General features: G+C 51.4%; 7 protein-coding genes across 7 annotated transcripts; all 7 read right to left on the bottom strand.

The window, feature by feature from the left end:
• Positions 1-58: 58 nt before the first annotated feature.
• Tb11.01.2810 (hypothetical protein, conserved) lies at positions 59-5,176 on the bottom strand (the record flags this gene model as incomplete). The annotated part of the gene is made up of 1 exon (XM_824074.1): positions 59-5,176. One exon carries the CDS (start codon positions 5,174-5,176, stop codon positions 59-61), a length of 5,118 nt encoding a protein of 1,705 aa, XP_829167.1.
• A 963-nt stretch (positions 5,177-6,139) lies between these two features.
• Tb11.01.2800 (hypothetical protein, conserved) lies at positions 6,140-7,186 on the bottom strand (the record flags this gene model as incomplete). Its single annotated transcript, XM_824073.1, has 1 exon — positions 6,140-7,186. One exon carries the CDS (start codon positions 7,184-7,186, stop codon positions 6,140-6,142), a length of 1,047 nt encoding a protein of 348 aa, XP_829166.1.
• A 1,107-nt stretch (positions 7,187-8,293) lies between these two features.
• Tb11.01.2790 (hypothetical protein, conserved) lies at positions 8,294-9,775 on the bottom strand (the record flags this gene model as incomplete). The annotated part of the gene is made up of 1 exon (XM_824072.1): positions 8,294-9,775. The coding sequence occupies one exon, from the start codon at positions 9,773-9,775 to the stop codon at positions 8,294-8,296; it is 1,482 nt and encodes a 493-aa protein (XP_829165.1).
• A 739-nt stretch (positions 9,776-10,514) lies between these two features.
• Tb11.01.2780 (translation initiation factor 2 subunit, putative) lies at positions 10,515-11,675 on the bottom strand (the record flags this gene model as incomplete). The annotated part of the gene is made up of 1 exon (XM_824071.1): positions 10,515-11,675. One exon carries the CDS (start codon positions 11,673-11,675, stop codon positions 10,515-10,517), a length of 1,161 nt encoding a protein of 386 aa, XP_829164.1.
• Positions 11,676-12,089: 414 nt separating this feature from the next.
• Positions 12,090-12,611, bottom strand: Tb11.01.2770 (hypothetical protein, conserved; the record flags this gene model as incomplete). Its single annotated transcript, XM_824070.1, has 1 exon — positions 12,090-12,611. The coding sequence occupies one exon, from the start codon at positions 12,609-12,611 to the stop codon at positions 12,090-12,092; it is 522 nt and encodes a 173-aa protein (XP_829163.1).
• Positions 12,612-13,062: 451 nt separating this feature from the next.
• Tb11.01.2750 (hypothetical protein, conserved) lies at positions 13,063-13,845 on the bottom strand (the record flags this gene model as incomplete). The annotated part of the gene is made up of 1 exon (XM_824069.1): positions 13,063-13,845. One exon carries the CDS (start codon positions 13,843-13,845, stop codon positions 13,063-13,065), a length of 783 nt encoding a protein of 260 aa, XP_829162.1.
• Positions 13,846-14,491: 646 nt separating this feature from the next.
• Tb11.01.2740 (hypothetical protein, conserved) lies at positions 14,492-16,444 on the bottom strand (the record flags this gene model as incomplete). The annotated part of the gene is made up of 1 exon (XM_824068.1): positions 14,492-16,444. The coding sequence occupies one exon, from the start codon at positions 16,442-16,444 to the stop codon at positions 14,492-14,494; it is 1,953 nt and encodes a 650-aa protein (XP_829161.1).
• Positions 16,445-16,814: the final 370 nt, after the last annotated feature.

Genomic DNA, 16,814 nt, shown 5'->3' with positions numbered 1-16,814 from the left:
TGCGCAACATCTCCTCTGGCACATTCCTCTTCTTCATACCATTTCTCCAATGCTATCATCAGGTGTCGAATAACTCGAGAACCTCCTCATCAGTCAGTGTCATTGGAAGCGCGTTGTCCACTTCTGGCAAGGCTTCTGGCCCTTCTTCCGATGCGGCCGCTGAGGTTGTGCCAGTGACGCCCGGTAACACTACAAGAGGCCTCTCCACCGTTGGAGCCATGGAAAGAGTTTCCTGTTCACCACATTTCTTGCGGAGGAAACTTTGTATCCTGTTTCTGCATTCCCGAGACCAGCTCATCTTCGCTCGTGTTTGCCTTAACCTCCGCAAAATCATCTGTGGGTTGTCAACTTCCGCGGCTTCCCCACCCTCTTCTTCTTCCTCCTCTAAGTGACAGCCGCGTTGGTTGGGTCCAACATTTCCAGGGATGCCCTCGCCCAGTTGGACTACTCCCATATTCAGCGCTGATGAATTAACAACACCTGATCGCGACCTGCTGCACTGGATACACGTATTGCCTAGGTGTTCACTAGCACCACCCACAATACATTTCTCATGATACGCGTGACCGCATGCGTATATCCTCACGGCTGTTTCGGCCCCCACGCCACGAGCAAAGTTAAGGTCCCCACCGCACACATAACACATGTTGGCCACGGGCATCACACCCATATTTAAGCGGCGGTAATGTTCCCTGCTTAAATTTATAGCATCCTGCTGAAGGGAATCATTGCAAATTTCGTTAACTTCGCACTCAAATCGCAGCGAACCCACCGTACGGGAAATTATCGACTCAAGAGTTTTTAAACCCTCCCTCTTGCAACTTCCCACGATGAATGTAATAACGTCGGCAAGGTTGAGCACCTTGATCATACACATCAAGATGTATGACGCGTAATCGGTGAATAAGGGAAGCAATCTCTTAACCACAATGGAACGCTCTTCGGGCGTAAGGCTTAACGGTGTACCAGACTTCTTCGTTGAGCCCCCGAACTCCGCGGGGCCTCCGTTTCTTTCGTCAAGAGCTTCGGAGATGGAACCTGATTCTTGCAGCGCTCCCTCCCGTTCTAGACAGTCGCCTAGACTTCTTTGCGGACTTGCGAAATGACCAAACAATGTCATCCACACCTTATACGACCGAGCTTCCTCCGCGGCGTAATGCCTAGCGCATAGATCAACTGCGTGCCTCACCACGTGTTGAAGAGCCTCCTCACAGGACCCCGATTGAGCTGCTCTTATGGTTTGGCGCTGTGGAGACGAATGCTTGCGTTGTGCGGAACCTGATACAAAACTTCCGTTTCTCATCTCTGGAGACTGGACCTCGCGTATAAGCTCCAACTGCACCTCATGAAGTTTACTTGTAATGGCGTCCATCAACACTTCAACGGCTTCCTCAACGCGGAACCTCTTTTCGAGCAAGTAAACGGCGGCGTCAATCACCTTGTACTTCTTCATGGAGCATAAGACAGTGTCGCAGTCGTAAGCCAACGCGGCCTCGTATGCCCGCATGTACGGATACACCCGCTCCGGATCTTCAGAGCAAAGAAGGCCAATATACGCGTTTTGCAGCATTACATCCCCCAGAACTTTTGGCTCTGCTTTCGCAACCAACTCGTCAATATAGCGGAGAAATGTCTTACTAGACTTGCGGATAATGCTCATCACCTCCTCGTGGTCATCACGAAGGTGCTCAAACACAAACCGCGCTAGTGCTGTGGGGTCTGCGTCAGCTAGTGCAGCAATGTGATGCATCACGGCATCGCGGAGCCGCCTGCTCCGTTCCCTCTTTCCTTCACCTTCTATGCGGCTTACCCTCCAGATAAAGTTGAACACGTCTTTGGCAAGTGTAGCGTCAAAACGGTTGTATTCTTTACAAAGGTAGCACTCGATGGCCTCGGCCAACTCCCCACGAATGTAATGAAGTTCTGCCAAGGCACGGCCCATTCGTTGCTGATGTAGCGCTGCCTCGACAAATGCGAAGTTAAGTCCTTCCATGTGTGGGCTGGTAAGAAGTGCTATCACGTCCGTCTGCGCACTGCGCCTCTGCACATTGTCCCTGGCCATTTGGAACTGATATATTAGATGCGTACAGGCGTGATCAAAGAATAACTGCACTGGAGTCAGCACCACTGCACCACCCAAAACGAGGTGTATGATCCCTGCGAAAAGTTGTTGCACAACCGAGTACGGCGGCCAGTCGCGCTGCACCAGTTCCCATGGCCTAAACGGTTTCCCAGATGCAAAGTCCACCCCAGCGAGGTGTAAAAGAAGCTGGGCGGCGCAGTCGTCTCGCTCCTCTGGATTACTCCATGGCGAATATGGTCCACTTTCCTGCAAAATGGGCAGCGTAACCATCACAACACGCTCAGCATTTACACGAAGAAGCGTTTCGAACTCACCTGGTGTGTTAAGCAGGTGCCTCCACATTTGCCCCTTTGCCTCACGCCAGCACTGCTCGGGAATATGAACGCCATCCATGACGGTGGCCCCTCTCATAGTGCACTCAAAAAGGTCAACTGCTACCTCATTGTCCCTTCCGTTAACTTTGTTCACGCGGCGCCACTCTCTCAGGGCGTACTGGAGCGCATCTGCATATCCATGGTGCCAGCGACAGAGAATGAAAACCTTTAGACGAACCAAGTTGTACTTCTCGGAGAGGGGCAAAAGACACTCGTGACCCCCTTCCAGCTTCATCAGCACCCGTTCCGCTCGCGACACTCCATGAAGGGGTTCCCCCTCCCCCTGTGTGGTTAGTGTGTGCAATACCTCCAACGCAATATCCGATTCATCGTCCGCGAGAAGAGTAAAAAGAGGCTCTACGTAGGCTTCCGGCAGGAAGGTCACCACCCCCGAATTGATGCAGTGCCCAAGAGCGTAGAGTGCGAGCGCACCGCTGCCTTTGGCATCACGCAGGTACACCATTGAGGAGTCAAAAAACACATGCATTGCATCAACATCTGCACAGGCTTTAATAAGGCAAGTGATACTCCCAACAATAAAAGACGTGGAATTCGCTGTCTTCAAGATGTACGCGAGGAACTTATTAGCAAGTATGGAAAGGTAGGCATGAATGCTAGTGCGACGCGCCACTGGGTCACTTTCCAGACCCGAGACGGCAAGGGCGACATTGAGAGCGAAGTCCTTTAGCTGATCCAGTGCTTCGAGGAACCTATTTTTGCTAACTAAGTCGTCTAGGCGCTCCCACCATGACATCAACGTGCAGCTGAAGGCGGTGGTCCGCCCCAAAATGAGGGCATTTCTTCCGCTACACGTAAGTGCTGCATTGCAGCGATTCGTACGGCCATCGGTGGAAAAATACGCTGGTTCCAATTCGTGCATTTGCTGGGACTCCACAACGACACCTGCGCTGACGTCAAAAAGGTGTAGGAAGTTGTCTTCATCAAGGAAAAGACAACAACTATCCATGTGAGTCATTGCGCGCAGTGACCTTTCAAGACGCGCGCCTGTGATTTTCTGCACGTCTGTCACAACGCCACCATTCGCCACCCTAAACACTTCCACATCCGTGTTCTGCACGAGGCAAAGAAGAAGCTCGTGCTCCAGTGGCACTGGTACAAACTGAAGTTGTAAATGGTGCCTAGTGCCTTTTGTTTGTTGCTTTCGTTTATATAGTGGCGTAACGACACCTTGTGCTCCGCAGTCCACTGCAAGGACAACTAATACTTCAAATGAAGCTGCAGCCACGACGTGAACTCTGTCCTCCTTCATAAATACAAGGTCCACATCGCTGAAAGGTGCGCTTCCTCCGGGAGAAGCAACTTTCACCACACGGTGACTCATCATGCCCAAAACGCGCGAGAAGGAGAGCAGTTTGATACTGCCACAACTTCCCAACGCAAGAATCCGAAAGGCCTCCTCCTGGCAATGACGTAATCGGATGATTGGAGTGGTGAATTCATCGGTAACTTCACGAAGCGTAGATAGCGAGCTCGCTTCTACCATCTTAACGGTGCCATGCTGATAGCCCACTGCCATCGTCGACGCCTCGTGAGACAACGAAATTGAGACGACAGCCCCTAGTGGTTTTGATAGAGTGGTAAGTATGGAGTTTGGCGGACCGAATTTACCGATGGGTCGGCGCCTTTCGTCGAAAAGCAAAACAAAGCCTAGCGTAGTTCCAACACACAGTGTCACTCTTCTCGGTGCAGGTGGCGAGACGGTTTTGGTGCACTCCTGGGCGTTTTTGTCGAAAGGAGAGGGGCGAGCGCACACGCAGGAAGGCCATCCCACGATTTCTCTGTTTCCATGAAGCTCCTCCCGCATACCCACGTGCTCGTGGATACGCACCAGGCGGACTCCCTTTTTCCCTTCTACACGGATTGCCGAGGCAGCGACGTGCTCTGCGCGCTCCAGCAATTCATCCATGTTGCAGTCCTCTTCACTTAGAAAGTCACCGCTAACGCTGGACTGGCCATCGGCGAGGGCATCCAATACAGCGGTAAGCACTTGTGCGTCGTTTTCTTGACAATGTCCATTTTGAGGTGCGATAGACGAGGCGCTCCTTGGTCCTGCACCCATTCCGATTGATTGCGCAGAGGTTGATGCAACTCCGGCAGTAGTTGCGGGCGGCCCGCTTGGAAGCGCAGCCCAAAACACTGCGTCATCCAGCGGGTCTGCAGAGGACGCCGGGACCACTTGGCCGCTGCCCTTCGTACTTGCCGCAGAGGTGACACCCATAAAGACCGAAGGCGGTTGCACCCCACTTTCCCGTTCAGCAGATGATGAGATCTTTTCATTCGCAAGCTGTAGTAGGGTTTCTATGAGCAACTCGTCTTCGTTTCCTCCTGTGTCTGAAAGGTACGTCGCCCTTCTCCACGCGCACGTCTCTTTGTGGCAACCGCTTCCCTTCGTGGTGTACGAGGACAACAGTTCGTTTGTATCCTTTGCTTCCCACTGCCTCGTGCCGACATTACTGTCCTTCCCACCAGATCTCGTAACCCGCGACAACGCACCGTGAGGGGGAGACGATAAGTCCACTCTCAACCGTTGGGGCACCAGTTGACCAGTTCCTCCAATCCTATTCGTGTCTGCCGGATCGGGAGCAGAATTCATTGCCCCGCTTTGGAGGACAAACCCACAGTTCTCAACTGCGAGTACGTTCGTCCTTTCCATTTCGGCGGCGAGCAGTTCGGCGAACAAGTCGTCATCTGTCTCCATCGCTTCCTTTTGCTTGGTAAACTGGTTAATGCCCCTTTCCTTCTCTTCTGATTTCACTCCTAAGGGTGTTACGCATAAAATGTTCTGCCGCGGACCTTTAGGTGACGCGGCTTATGTATTTTATTCTCTTTCAGATGCGCTCTCTGCTCTCACACCCAGACGAGACAGTGAATGCGAATCCAAGAAGGAAAGCGGAAAGTAGGGTTCATGATGGTGAAGCGCCAGTCGATCAGAGACGCTTGGAAAAGGTATATACACACAAGGGAAAACAATGACAGCTGTCGGACCGCTCTCGTGCCCGGGAAACAATTTGCTACGGTGACTAGCGCTGCTGCAGTCCCTTTTTTTTCTTTTCTGAAAAAAAATTAAGCTCCTTTTCTAGCGAGATTTAAGTACATACACAACTATTTCAAGGCTATGACTTCTACAACGCGTCTGATTACATATACGCAACCCCAACGTGTGACAATTTCCCCTTGCCCCTCTTTTCTTTTGCTTCATTCCCCTTTCTCACTCTTCCTCTAGCCACTTTCTCCAATTTCTACATACGCATTCATTGGGGGCAAGTTGCATTTAGTTGGGAGATAAACTTGCTTTCCCCTTTCAATCTTCAAGTTTTAGCCCACACGTCTCGCCCATCAAAAAAGCGTTACCGTGCCCGTCTTTCCTTGTCGAGTGAAAAGTTGCGAAGGAATTGAGCAGGAGGTGACACGTCGTTAGTTTGCGTAGTTGCACGAAGCCCCGAGAATCAACCCCTTCCCCTCCTTTGGGGGTTTCCGCACCTGTGTTATAGTAAATACATATGTGTGAACGAAAAGTACACCAAACAAACGAAAAAAGAACAAACATCAGAGGGGGGAAGTGAGTGAAAACAAGGGGTCACTGGGACCACAACGTAAGGGGAACACGCGCGTGGGAGGCTTGGCCAGGGCAGTACATCTGCATGTGCCCCTCCGGGCTCACTCACACACCATCTAAGTGGCTCAGTTGCCATTCGTATTTCTCGCGCATTTGCTTCATGAGCTCTTCACGGTATTGCTTCCGCTGCTCGTTGTTGCGGAGGCGCTCTTCCTGCCTGATGAGTACCGCAGAGGCTGCGGCTTCTTCGTTTCGCTTGCGGATTAACTCTTGCGGCTCGTCGTAGTCATGGGTGCGGCGGAACTCCTTCTGCTTTGCGATGGTGTCCTCAAAGTCCGCCTTGAACTGTTGACGCTTCTGTTCGGCCTCCCGCCTTTCGCGCTCCGCAAGGGCAGCGTTGTGCTCCATCATGGTCCGGATCCAAGCATCCTCACGTGCTTTGTCCTCCGCCTGCTTTTTCTTGAAGAGCGAGTGATTCTCCTCGTTTTCTATTTGCATAAGGCGCTTCATATCCTTAGCCCTGCGTTCGTCGGCCTCCATCTTCAGCCTTAGATTCTCCTGCATTGTGCGAAGAGCAGCGACATCAGCCTCTTCTTTTTCTCTTTGCTTTGCCCTTTTCGCTTCCAGCTCCTTCAGGTTGCTGGCACGCATCATGTCCATGTATTGTTTCGTGGCCACCGCAGCTTGGCGCTCCTGCTCCTGCATCTGGCGGGCGAACTCAGCGTTGGTTGCTAGGAGCGCGCTGTCGTACGCCTTTTCGTTTGCTCTCCACTTGGCGAGGTATTCCTCCCGGTCCTTCTTCTGCTGCAAAATATCGGCCCTCAGCAAAGCCCTGCGCTCCCGCTTCAGTGCTGCATCCTCATCCAAAATTTGGAGGTTTATGTGCTTCGCCGCCGGCTCATCCTTCTCTTTCTGGCGCCGTGCGGCACCAGGAAGTGGGCGGGTCGTGTCGGTGTGGAGAGGAACGGAACTCTTCCAGCTGTTCAGCATTGCCACCCTTTGCTCCACCCTCTGCTTTGAAAGCTTAACGGTCTCCTCCTCAAACGCCTGTCGCGTAGGCTCGTACTTCTTTACGCGTAGACGATTGCGTTCCACGAGGTAATGGCGGCGTGCCATTGAGTTCGGGGCGTCCTCAACAGGCGGTAAAGGCATTTTTTCCCTTCCCTTTTTGAATATGGATGTATATTAACTGCGCGTGTGGCGATGCTAACCGCTACAACCGGTGCTACTTCTGAAATATCGTAAACAGCCTTTTCGACCCTCAGCCAATAATATTTACGTCCGTACACGATGGGAAAAACAGGGAAATGGGGTAAGAAACAACCAGAAAAAATGTGCACATGTCCACATACATACTAATGTAAGCCGGAGAAACTACTCAGATATCCTCGCTGTGAGAGCACTAGCCGGATTATGTTATCAAAGACATAAAAAAAGCAAGGAGAAAATGGAAAATAGTCTAAGATTTTACGGTGAGAGCCGCACCGTAAGAAAACTACCTGTTCCCCTTTCCCTTCGCTGCTGATTTTGTCACCCCACCCAGCCATTTTTCTTTTTTCGCGACAGGCGAAGGAACCACAGGAGCATGTCGCCACCTCCCTGCTGACGCCAGTTCGTTCCCACAAGTTCCTACGTTAAAACGACTCGAACGAATAAACAGAAACGAAAATTAAGGGATGTCCCCGGGGAAGAAACCGGAGTAAAAAGAAGAGTGAACTCAAAACCTGTGGCAGCACTTGAAATTATCCCTCCTCTCCCTAACTTGCCAACAATTTACGCCGCGCCAACTTGCAGTTAATACACAATCTTTTCTTTCTTCCTTCTGCTCGCCAGACTCAACCAAGTCGAATAGCAAAAGTTCTCAAGGGGTTACACTCCTCCCCCCCTTCATTACCTCCCGTTCCCTCTTTTGTACTATATTGTACTGACATACAATGAACGATGACGAATCGTACTGGATGCATCGAATAGTTAGTCGCGTAGACCGCAGTTGTGAGATCGCTACTGAGCTTTTATGAATGTTTGTGCATGCACCATATTAACCCGGATGCAGTGCGGTGACAAGCTAGGACGCAAGTATGCCCAAATTTTTCACACTGACATTGAGTGTGGAAAACCAAAAGGAGAAAAGGTGCGGTCACAAGCCTGTTCATACACACACATATCTGTAAGTATCTAACCCATCCAACATACAACCCGTGTGCGGCGGCCTCTCGTGTGTACGGGGAAGTGCACACCTCTTTACCTATCGACACGTCATCAGTTAGAGAAGTCACGCTCATGCCGCTCCAACCAGTGCGAAAGATCCGTCCACACGAGATCTTCTATATTACCTTTTTTCCTCTGCTCACCAACCACAACCTTCCCAAGCTCTGTACGTGCGTGTAAAAGTTTTTTTCCGCCTGTGACCTTGTGGAAGACCATATACTCACCGGTGTTCCCTGAGAGTCTGCGGAAGCGAATGTTGGTATCCGGATGCTGAGTGAAGTGGGCATTGACAACTACACTTAGAAGTATATCTACTTTGTCCCAACGCCGCGGCCGATATGCCGGGGGTGCTGTGGGACCGTGCCTCTGGGTCTCCATTCCCCTGGGTTGCGGGGCATTCACTTCTTGTTCCACCTGATGGGGCACGGGGGTTATCGCAACGCCTTGTGACTCTTTTGTGGCGCGAATCGTGCGGTGTTGTGGCAGCTTTATAGTGTCTGAGGCCCTGCCCTCAATCCGTACGCGAACTGGTGCATGTCTTGTTGTCGTTTCGTATGTACCTGAGGGCCTACTTTTGTCATCGTCCGCCACTTCACCAACTCTCATTTGTTCCCCGTGCTGGGGCACATCGGGCAAGTCTGCCTCTTCACTTTCCTCCACCGACCGATAATCTTCTGTATCAGCAAGTGACTCGTTGACCACTGCCTCCACGTCCACCTCGTTTTTAATTTCCTTCATGGGCTCACCACTTTCTGGTATGTTTTCGCACGGTGTGTGAGACACTTCTTCCTGTGCCACAGGTTCCAACTTTTTTGAAATCTCACCCTTGCCATCCTCTTCCCCTTCTTCTGCCAGATGTTTCCTTAGCTGATTCAGCGCCGCCTGCTTTATTCTTACGCTCAACTCCTGTTGTTGGACTATGCTCGCCGGAGCGACCTCCATATTACCGCGACTGTAGGCTGTGCGCGCGATTGAAAGGAGACACGTAATAACAGCCCGGTCGTTCTTCCCATCACACAGGTCTGAATCAGTGAACAACTCTATTTCCGTTAGGTTGAACTTCTTTGCGGCCTGCCGCAGGAACTTCGCGACATTGTCACGGGCAAAAAAACCATCAACTCGCTTCGGTACGCGGAGCTCCGAATCGGGTACTGGGGGGTCGTCAAGCTTCTGCAGCAACACCAGCAACACCACTCCACTTCGCAGGGAATCCACAAAATTTTCCTTCTGGAGCACTTCGGCATTGTACGCATCGCCCACAACGTCCGCGACCCATCGGCGACACTCGTCCATCATGACGTCATCTACTGCCTCACGCGTGGGTCCTGAGTTGAGCGGCTTGGTCCTACCGTCAGTCGAAGCGCTTGCATTGCCATCCAAAACGTCGGCGCCGCTCGCTTTTCCGTGAACGGCGTTGCTACTCAGCTCCACAGGTTTCCTATGTGTGTTGCCGTTACTGGAAGTCGTCGCTGGATCGTCAACAGAATGCATTGCTCCTTCTGTAGCGAACTCATCATTGTGTTCAAGAGTCATTGGAAGAACTTTAGTAAAATATCACCGTCCTTGCGGTGGCTTTTCCCTTCTGGAGGCAGGGGTTCCCGTGAGCTCACCGCCACGCGACACCTGCAGGCACTGTGAGAGAGATTCTTCTTCCTTGTGCGTGTATGTATTTCTCTGAGCAGGCGACACGTTTTCCCCCACTTTGTCGCGCTTGAAGAACACCTGTTGAGAAGAGCATGGAATGTTTTGTCACGGGGTGGAGAGTGTGGAAGATTGAGGCCGTAGAGTTGGGTGAGAGGGGAGAATAACAAACCCCGAAAATACATTATGCGAGAACACACACCACCAGTTTTGTCCTAGCTAGCACTGGCGGGTGGTGTAAAGGCAAACCTTTCCCAACCCCCCATTCTCTGCAGCTAACCGCGCAGAAAAAACTTTAAAAAATCGGAACTTTAGAATTATTAATACTCCAAGACAAATAAAGGTGAAGAATGAGTGCGTTCCCTGACGCAGCAGGCTTTGCGGCATCTTTCCACCCCTTTCCAATACACCTCTTCCTGACTGAGGTGTCCGCATCACACACACTCCACTAACGATCTTTTCGCAGGCGCGACGACCAAAACTGCGGGGCGCAGTGGGCGCCACGACATACGTCTTGCCCGGTCCCAGTTACCACTAAATAATACGTGTCCTTTGATGGTTAATTTACCGCACCATTTGGCCCCAAGTTGACTCCTCCACCGCACAAACGTCATCTCACAAGCACCAAAACTCAAGGCTCAACAATACGGGATATGTCAAAGAGCGGACCCGCTGTGGCAGGGGGAAAGACACCGTGCTCTGTGATAATACCTCCAGTGATGAGAGAGGCGGGGGTGATGTCAAACACGGGATTCCACACTTTCAGATGGGGCCCGTCTGCCACCACACGCTTCCTCCCGTAATCGGAATTGCTTTTGTCACTCTGTAGGCCCCCGCCACCGCTGGCGATATGTGTTATTTCCGTCGCTTCCCGCTCCTCGATGACAACCCCTTCACCATCTGGTGTTAGCGGATCGAGTGTTGTAGAAGGCGCTGCGACAAAAAAGGGCACCTTGTGATATGCTGCCGCTACCGCAAGGTTGTACGTGCCAATCTTATTTGCTGTATCGCCGTTTTTGCATATGCGGTCGGCTCCCACAACAACAGCGTCGATGTCGTGCGTTTTCATGACGGCCGAAACGGCGCTGTCGCAGATGAGTGTGCATGGAATATTTTCTTGTACGCATTCGTAGACGGTGAGCCTCGCCCCCTGATTCCACGGCCGCGTCTCGCAGGCATACAGATGCTGCAGGTGACCCTCGTAGAAGAGCTGCCGCACAATGCCAAGAGCGGTCCCATAGCGGGATGTGGCAAGGGCCCCCGTGTTGCATATGGTTAAAATGTTCACCCGTTCTTTTGACGCCAGTTTCAACAGGTGGGCAGCACCGTGGCGCATAATTCTCTCATTGAAGGAAACATCGGCGGCGTATATTTTTTCGGCAAGTTGAACACAAGTCTCTAACACGGCTTCCATCGTATTAGCCTTGTCCGTTTCAATATCTTTCTTCAATTGAATGAGCACCTTTGATAGATTAACCGCAGTAGGACGGGCAGACATCATTTTGTCACAGCTCATCAGCAAAAACTGCCGCATATCGTCAGCGGTTTTCCACACCGAGTTTTGCCGCTGCTCCTTTAGTTCCCGCTCTGCTACCACAGCAAGTGCAAGGGCGGCGCTGACAGCTATGGCGGGCGCACCACGAACACGCATCTCCTTAATGGCGCAACATATGTCGTCAATACTGGTTATGTCGCAGTATACTGTTTCCAGTGGAAGTCGACGCTGGTCGAGCAGCTGTAGCACTCCCCGACGATACTTGATTGACTCCAGAGTGTTGTGCGCACTGCTCATCGCCTCTATCGACCCCTACGAACAAAAAGGCACGGTAGCTTTTGTGATATCCACTGGAATGTGCAATGTGTGGTGGAGCACAATTTGGAAACTAGTGTTGTTAAGGGTAGCGGGCCACCCCTCACCAACGGGAGGGTAATAGGACCAAAGGATGACGACATTATTAGCGCACACCACGCGCTCAAAGCAAGCAAAAACAAAGAAAATGAAGCACACAACCATCACTGAGCTTCCAGAAGCGCTTGCCCCACCAGATTATTAACAGTAGTTTCAAACGCTGCAGTTGGACACGGGTGCCCGCCCCCCCCCGTCGTGGTTCCTCATTTGCTCCATTCTCCTCAGATACACGACGTTGGGAAGAAAGATGATGCACCTCCAGTCCCCCCCCTCAGCTCACAAATCTTGACGCCCTGCTCACGTAAAACGTGAAAGCACCTTTAGGACTGCAGAGCGACCGAATGGTACGTAGCTGAGCGTGTACCATATCATAGCTAGATACTGCGCCAACATGAGTAGCACTGTCAACAATACAAATTTCAGAATCAGCGCGGAGATTAATGTCATTAGCAGTGACGTGAGGTACACGGTGGTGGCCCCCCTGCGAGTTTCATCAAACATACGCTTGAGCTGTGCAGAAGGGCCACAGAGGAACATTGTTCCACCTACGGACACAATATTCGCCATAGTGTTCAATGCAGCATATTTCCGCAGCGAGTGTGGGAGGGCAATCCAAGACATGGTAGAGAGAAGAAAACTAACTATGAACGCTATGATGTAGCCGGACACTCGTTCCTTGAAGGACAAAGAGGGAAACAAACTGTTGTCTTCCATCACGCCCTCTTGTTCCATTTGGACCATTCCACTAATCTCAAAGTTTGTCATAGGTACGCTCGTCGTTTTTCCCATCAGAGAGTCTAAATTCACGTACTTCGACATCGTCAACGCCTTTCTTGTACTTCACCTATATATATATATATGTATCTGTTTAGTTATGCTTATTTCCACCGACACAGCGCGTGGTGGAGGCGATATAGATGCACTTTACCTTATCTGTGCCTGCCCCCCCCCCCCCACACACACAAGTAAGAGGAAAAACAGAGTGATTGTACGAGAGTGCACAGGAGCCCAGGCAGATCGGTTGCCCAAGTATATTCGTGTTTGTTCAAGCGACTCAAAGGACCACGAGAAGTTTAGATTTACGCAATTGACCTCCAGTCTCAGAGGTACTCCTGCAAACACAGACCTCCAAGTAACCTGGACGACTTGCGATCTTTGAGATACCGCCAGTAAGGCCCCGTGGTATCACCATCGAGTGAGGAAGCACACCATGTTAAATGAACAGAACAATAGCGCTGCACTTCCGTCGGACCTTTCACGATCACCTGAGTTACGGCATTGTCAAGAGAATATTGTGCACCACCTCCATGATGTGTTTGAACCGGTCGGGTCCCAATAATATACCACCAAACCAGCGTGTCACCACCACCACGTATCCGTCCACTTTCTTCTGCTCCAACAGAAACATAATCCGCGACGCCGCCCCCGTTTCACCATCGTCATTGCAATCGGCATGCAAGACTCCAGCAGTGTCAGTGAACCGGTAGGCGTAAATGGTGGGGTGCGTAGCTTCCGCGATGTGCTTCTGCCGCCGCAGATGCTGCACCACCTCCTGTACACCTGCCTCAGAGTTTACTCGTGCCATGTGCGCCACAAACTTGGACTTCCGGTCGGTGATGGGATCACTGCTCCACACTTCCACTGCTGTAACCTGCAGTTCCTCTTCCTTCGCCGCGGCTTCAAGCTTATGTTTCGCCTGCTGTTCCTCTTTTGCCTGTCGCTGCGCTTCGCGCGTCACTTGAAGCTCGGTGGCGAGGTTTTGGGCAAGTGTTACAATATGAAGGAGCATCGGCCCACCGAGCGGAATCTCCTCCCGCACGAGCCGCAAGAGTTGGGAAGAGTATTCACTAATGAGAGTTACGTTTGGTCCAGACGCGACGAACAATGACGGAGGCGATGTGGAAGGGTACCCATGCGGGGGGAGTGTTATTTGCAATTCAAAGCGGAACGGCAGTGAAACGATGAGGGTCCCTGCATGACCAGGATCCCTCTTTACTTCGTCAGGGAACACGGCCAATAGCAATCGAACCTCTTCATCCACATCATTTTCCATTCCCTGCTTGAGTGCAAAGCGCCACTTTCTCACCAAATGAAGGCGGAGGTGGGCGCCGCTACTACTATGAACATGTGCATCCCGTTTTTTTTTTAAAAAGAACCCAGATGAGCAAACGACAATGCACCAAACACGTCGAAGCAGAGGAAAGCCCCGGGGCAGGAGGTGGAGGGTATTAATGCCTCACGTATATACAACCTCCCCTGAAGAGAGTGTGTGTGTGAGAGATGGGCAGCGAAAGTGGAAAGCATTTATGATAATGGTAAGAAATAAAATCATAAAGAGATAATTCCTATGTGCCTTCCCCACGCCGTGGCTTTGCCTCATTTCTTTTGCACAAAACCGATGCGTCGCTCCGATACGTTCATGTCGCTACCAAACTTTCCCAATACATGTGTATGCAAATGCACCACACACATAATTGGGGCCCGTGACTACCCGAAGATAAATGGGAACCCCCGAAAAATACCATCAACCTCGCGCTCTGCGTAGCATTCCAACAAGCGATGGAAACAAACCAAATAGCCTACTGTGCTGTCTGCCCTCACTCTGCACCAAAGGAAGAAAAAACAGAAACAACCAAGTTGCACACCAAATGGGTGCCCTTTTTGCCTTTTTTTTTTTTGGAGCACCCTACCCCTGTTCTTTACGCAGTTGGCTGGCCGCCGGTTTCGCCCATCTCACGTGCGCGATTATCCTCCAACTCTTCCAACTTGCTTTCTATCTGCAGGACAGTTGAGGTGAGATGACCCAACACAGTCGATACCTCGTGACGGAAACCTGCATCTCCCGCTATTAGTTGCCGCACTTCGTCCAACTGCTGTGACAACGCGTTTTGCTGTTTGAGTAACTGGTCCAACTTCTTTTCGATATTTGCCATATTCTCATCAGTGCCCGGGTGTGCACTTCCTGCTGCTGATTTTCCTGCTGAAGCGTCAAATGGCTTCGCTTTCTCTTCACCCCCCGCATTTCCAGTCTTAGCATCCGGAGCCAAAGGCGGTGAAGTGAACAGCTGCTGCGGCACGGGCAGTTGGTTGTAAATAAACCATGCGCGTTTCATCCCGTACTCAGTCCGTTCCGGCTGGTGGTTGCACCGTGGAAGGAGATTGCGCGTAGTGACACTCACGCGGAAACCTTTGTGCACTTCCTTTATGTCTGGATCCTGAAGAAGATGTCTATTCACTACCCGACCCGCCACCTCCGTTGTTAAGGGGACTATTTTCCTGTCGCAGGTTCCGTGTGGATAGTAGTGAAAGACATCACCGGCAAACACCAAAAGGGAGCGGGGCTCTAACACCACCGATTGAATCGGTGATTCTTTGGCGATACCCTCTTTGAAGCGGAAAGTATCGTTGTAGTGTTCCATTGGCTCGGAGTAAGGCTCACGGCGGGAGTAGAAAAACATCACGCACGGAGTGCCAAGCGAAAGCACCGACACGCGCGGTACATAAATGGGACCATCGCAATGCGGGGCGATGCCCTCGTGTGGGTGGTATTCATGCACTCGTACACTGTTAGGGAACACGGAGGGTGTGAAGATACCATCGTACACCTGCATGTCGGTACAAGCCTCCACCCAAGGGGGCATGTTACGATCGGATACGAAGCTCTTATTGCATGTCTCGCACATACTGCAACCCCATTCTTGTACAGTGCGCTTGGTAAGCTGCGTTTTCAGTTCGCGTGGTGTGCTACGAACAGCTTCCATCATTTCCTGTTCCTCTTCCTCTGAAATATAGTTGGGAATGTAGTACAAGTCGGGTAGTTCTCCGACGCGATACTGTTCTAACGATAAGTGGTGCGGGGACGAACCCAATTCCCCTTCGCCTAAACCACCAGACCGGCTTCCCACTTGACGGGCTGCTGTCGCCCGTTTGATATGAGAGGTTAGCCTCAGTGGGGTGGGGAATACCTGATGGAATACTTGCATTAGGTCACCGTTAGGTGTCCAGCGCTTCACGCCTCCCACTGGGTCCCAAGGCGAGAGTTTTGCCGCGTTGAATTTCCCACTAGTGCCGCTGCTGCTTCGCCACGAGGCGACTAGGGTGAATGTGCTGTAATCCATGGAAGATGAGTGTACATGTTTCACCACGCCAGTGACTTCGGTTTTACAGGCGTTATTTGGGGGCATTGACGTTGTTGCCGGATATGTGTACCATTCTAGGCTCATGAGAAAGGCTGTGCCTGACGAACACGGCTCTCCAGTGTCTATGCGACCAACACCGAATCCAAGGCCGTTTGCAGGGCGGAGGTACACCATCTTGTCGTGGTCAATGAACAATTCACCCTGTATTTCCTCCGTCAGCACCAACCACGGGCCGTACATGTCACGCACGAAGTTGAGGGAAGTCACTGGGCTTGTGATAAGTTCACCTGCCGTGTCGGCAACATCTGACTCAGTCGCGCCCTCAAGGCAGAAGTTGGGGGTGTTAAAGTTAAATCCTGCCGACTTCATGCTTTCTCTTATGGTGGTAGCGCTGCTGCTAGCGCTGCTGCCGAGACCGCCATTTCTTCCATCACCGCTGCTGCTGTGGCGGCACGAAGCAAAGCTGCTTTTGCTCGCTGTAGTCAAAACAGGCAAAATAAGGCACCTGCGCATCCTTTCCTTATCTGTTGTTGGTTCTTCACCTCAATAGAGGCAGTGCTTTTACCCCCTTTGTCGGTAAACCACTTGACAGATACCTCAGGTTCCGTAGGTTAAACTGAGGGAGAAGCACCAAAAACGCAAAACGACAGAAGTGAGGGATTCAGTGATAATGACGACAAAAAGCGCGAGGTATCGAACAATGGGGATTGAGGAAGGACCGCGCGACGGGTAGAACGCAATGCCGAGTATACAAACGCAGAAGCAAAAACAGTAACTAATCAAGAACACTACTCACAGCAAAACAAACCATCTTCCTCACCGCTGTCGGGCAAATAAATATGAGATATAGGGAAAACTACGTGGTTGAAAACAAAAAGAAGCC

Source organism: Trypanosoma brucei, assembly GCF_000002445.2.
Source record: "Trypanosoma brucei brucei TREU927 chromosome 11 chr11_scaffold01 genomic scaffold, whole genome shotgun sequence".
NCBI classification, from domain to species: domain Eukaryota; phylum Euglenozoa; class Kinetoplastea; order Trypanosomatida; family Trypanosomatidae; genus Trypanosoma; species Trypanosoma brucei.
This window is presented reverse-complemented; position numbering and strand designations above follow the sequence as displayed.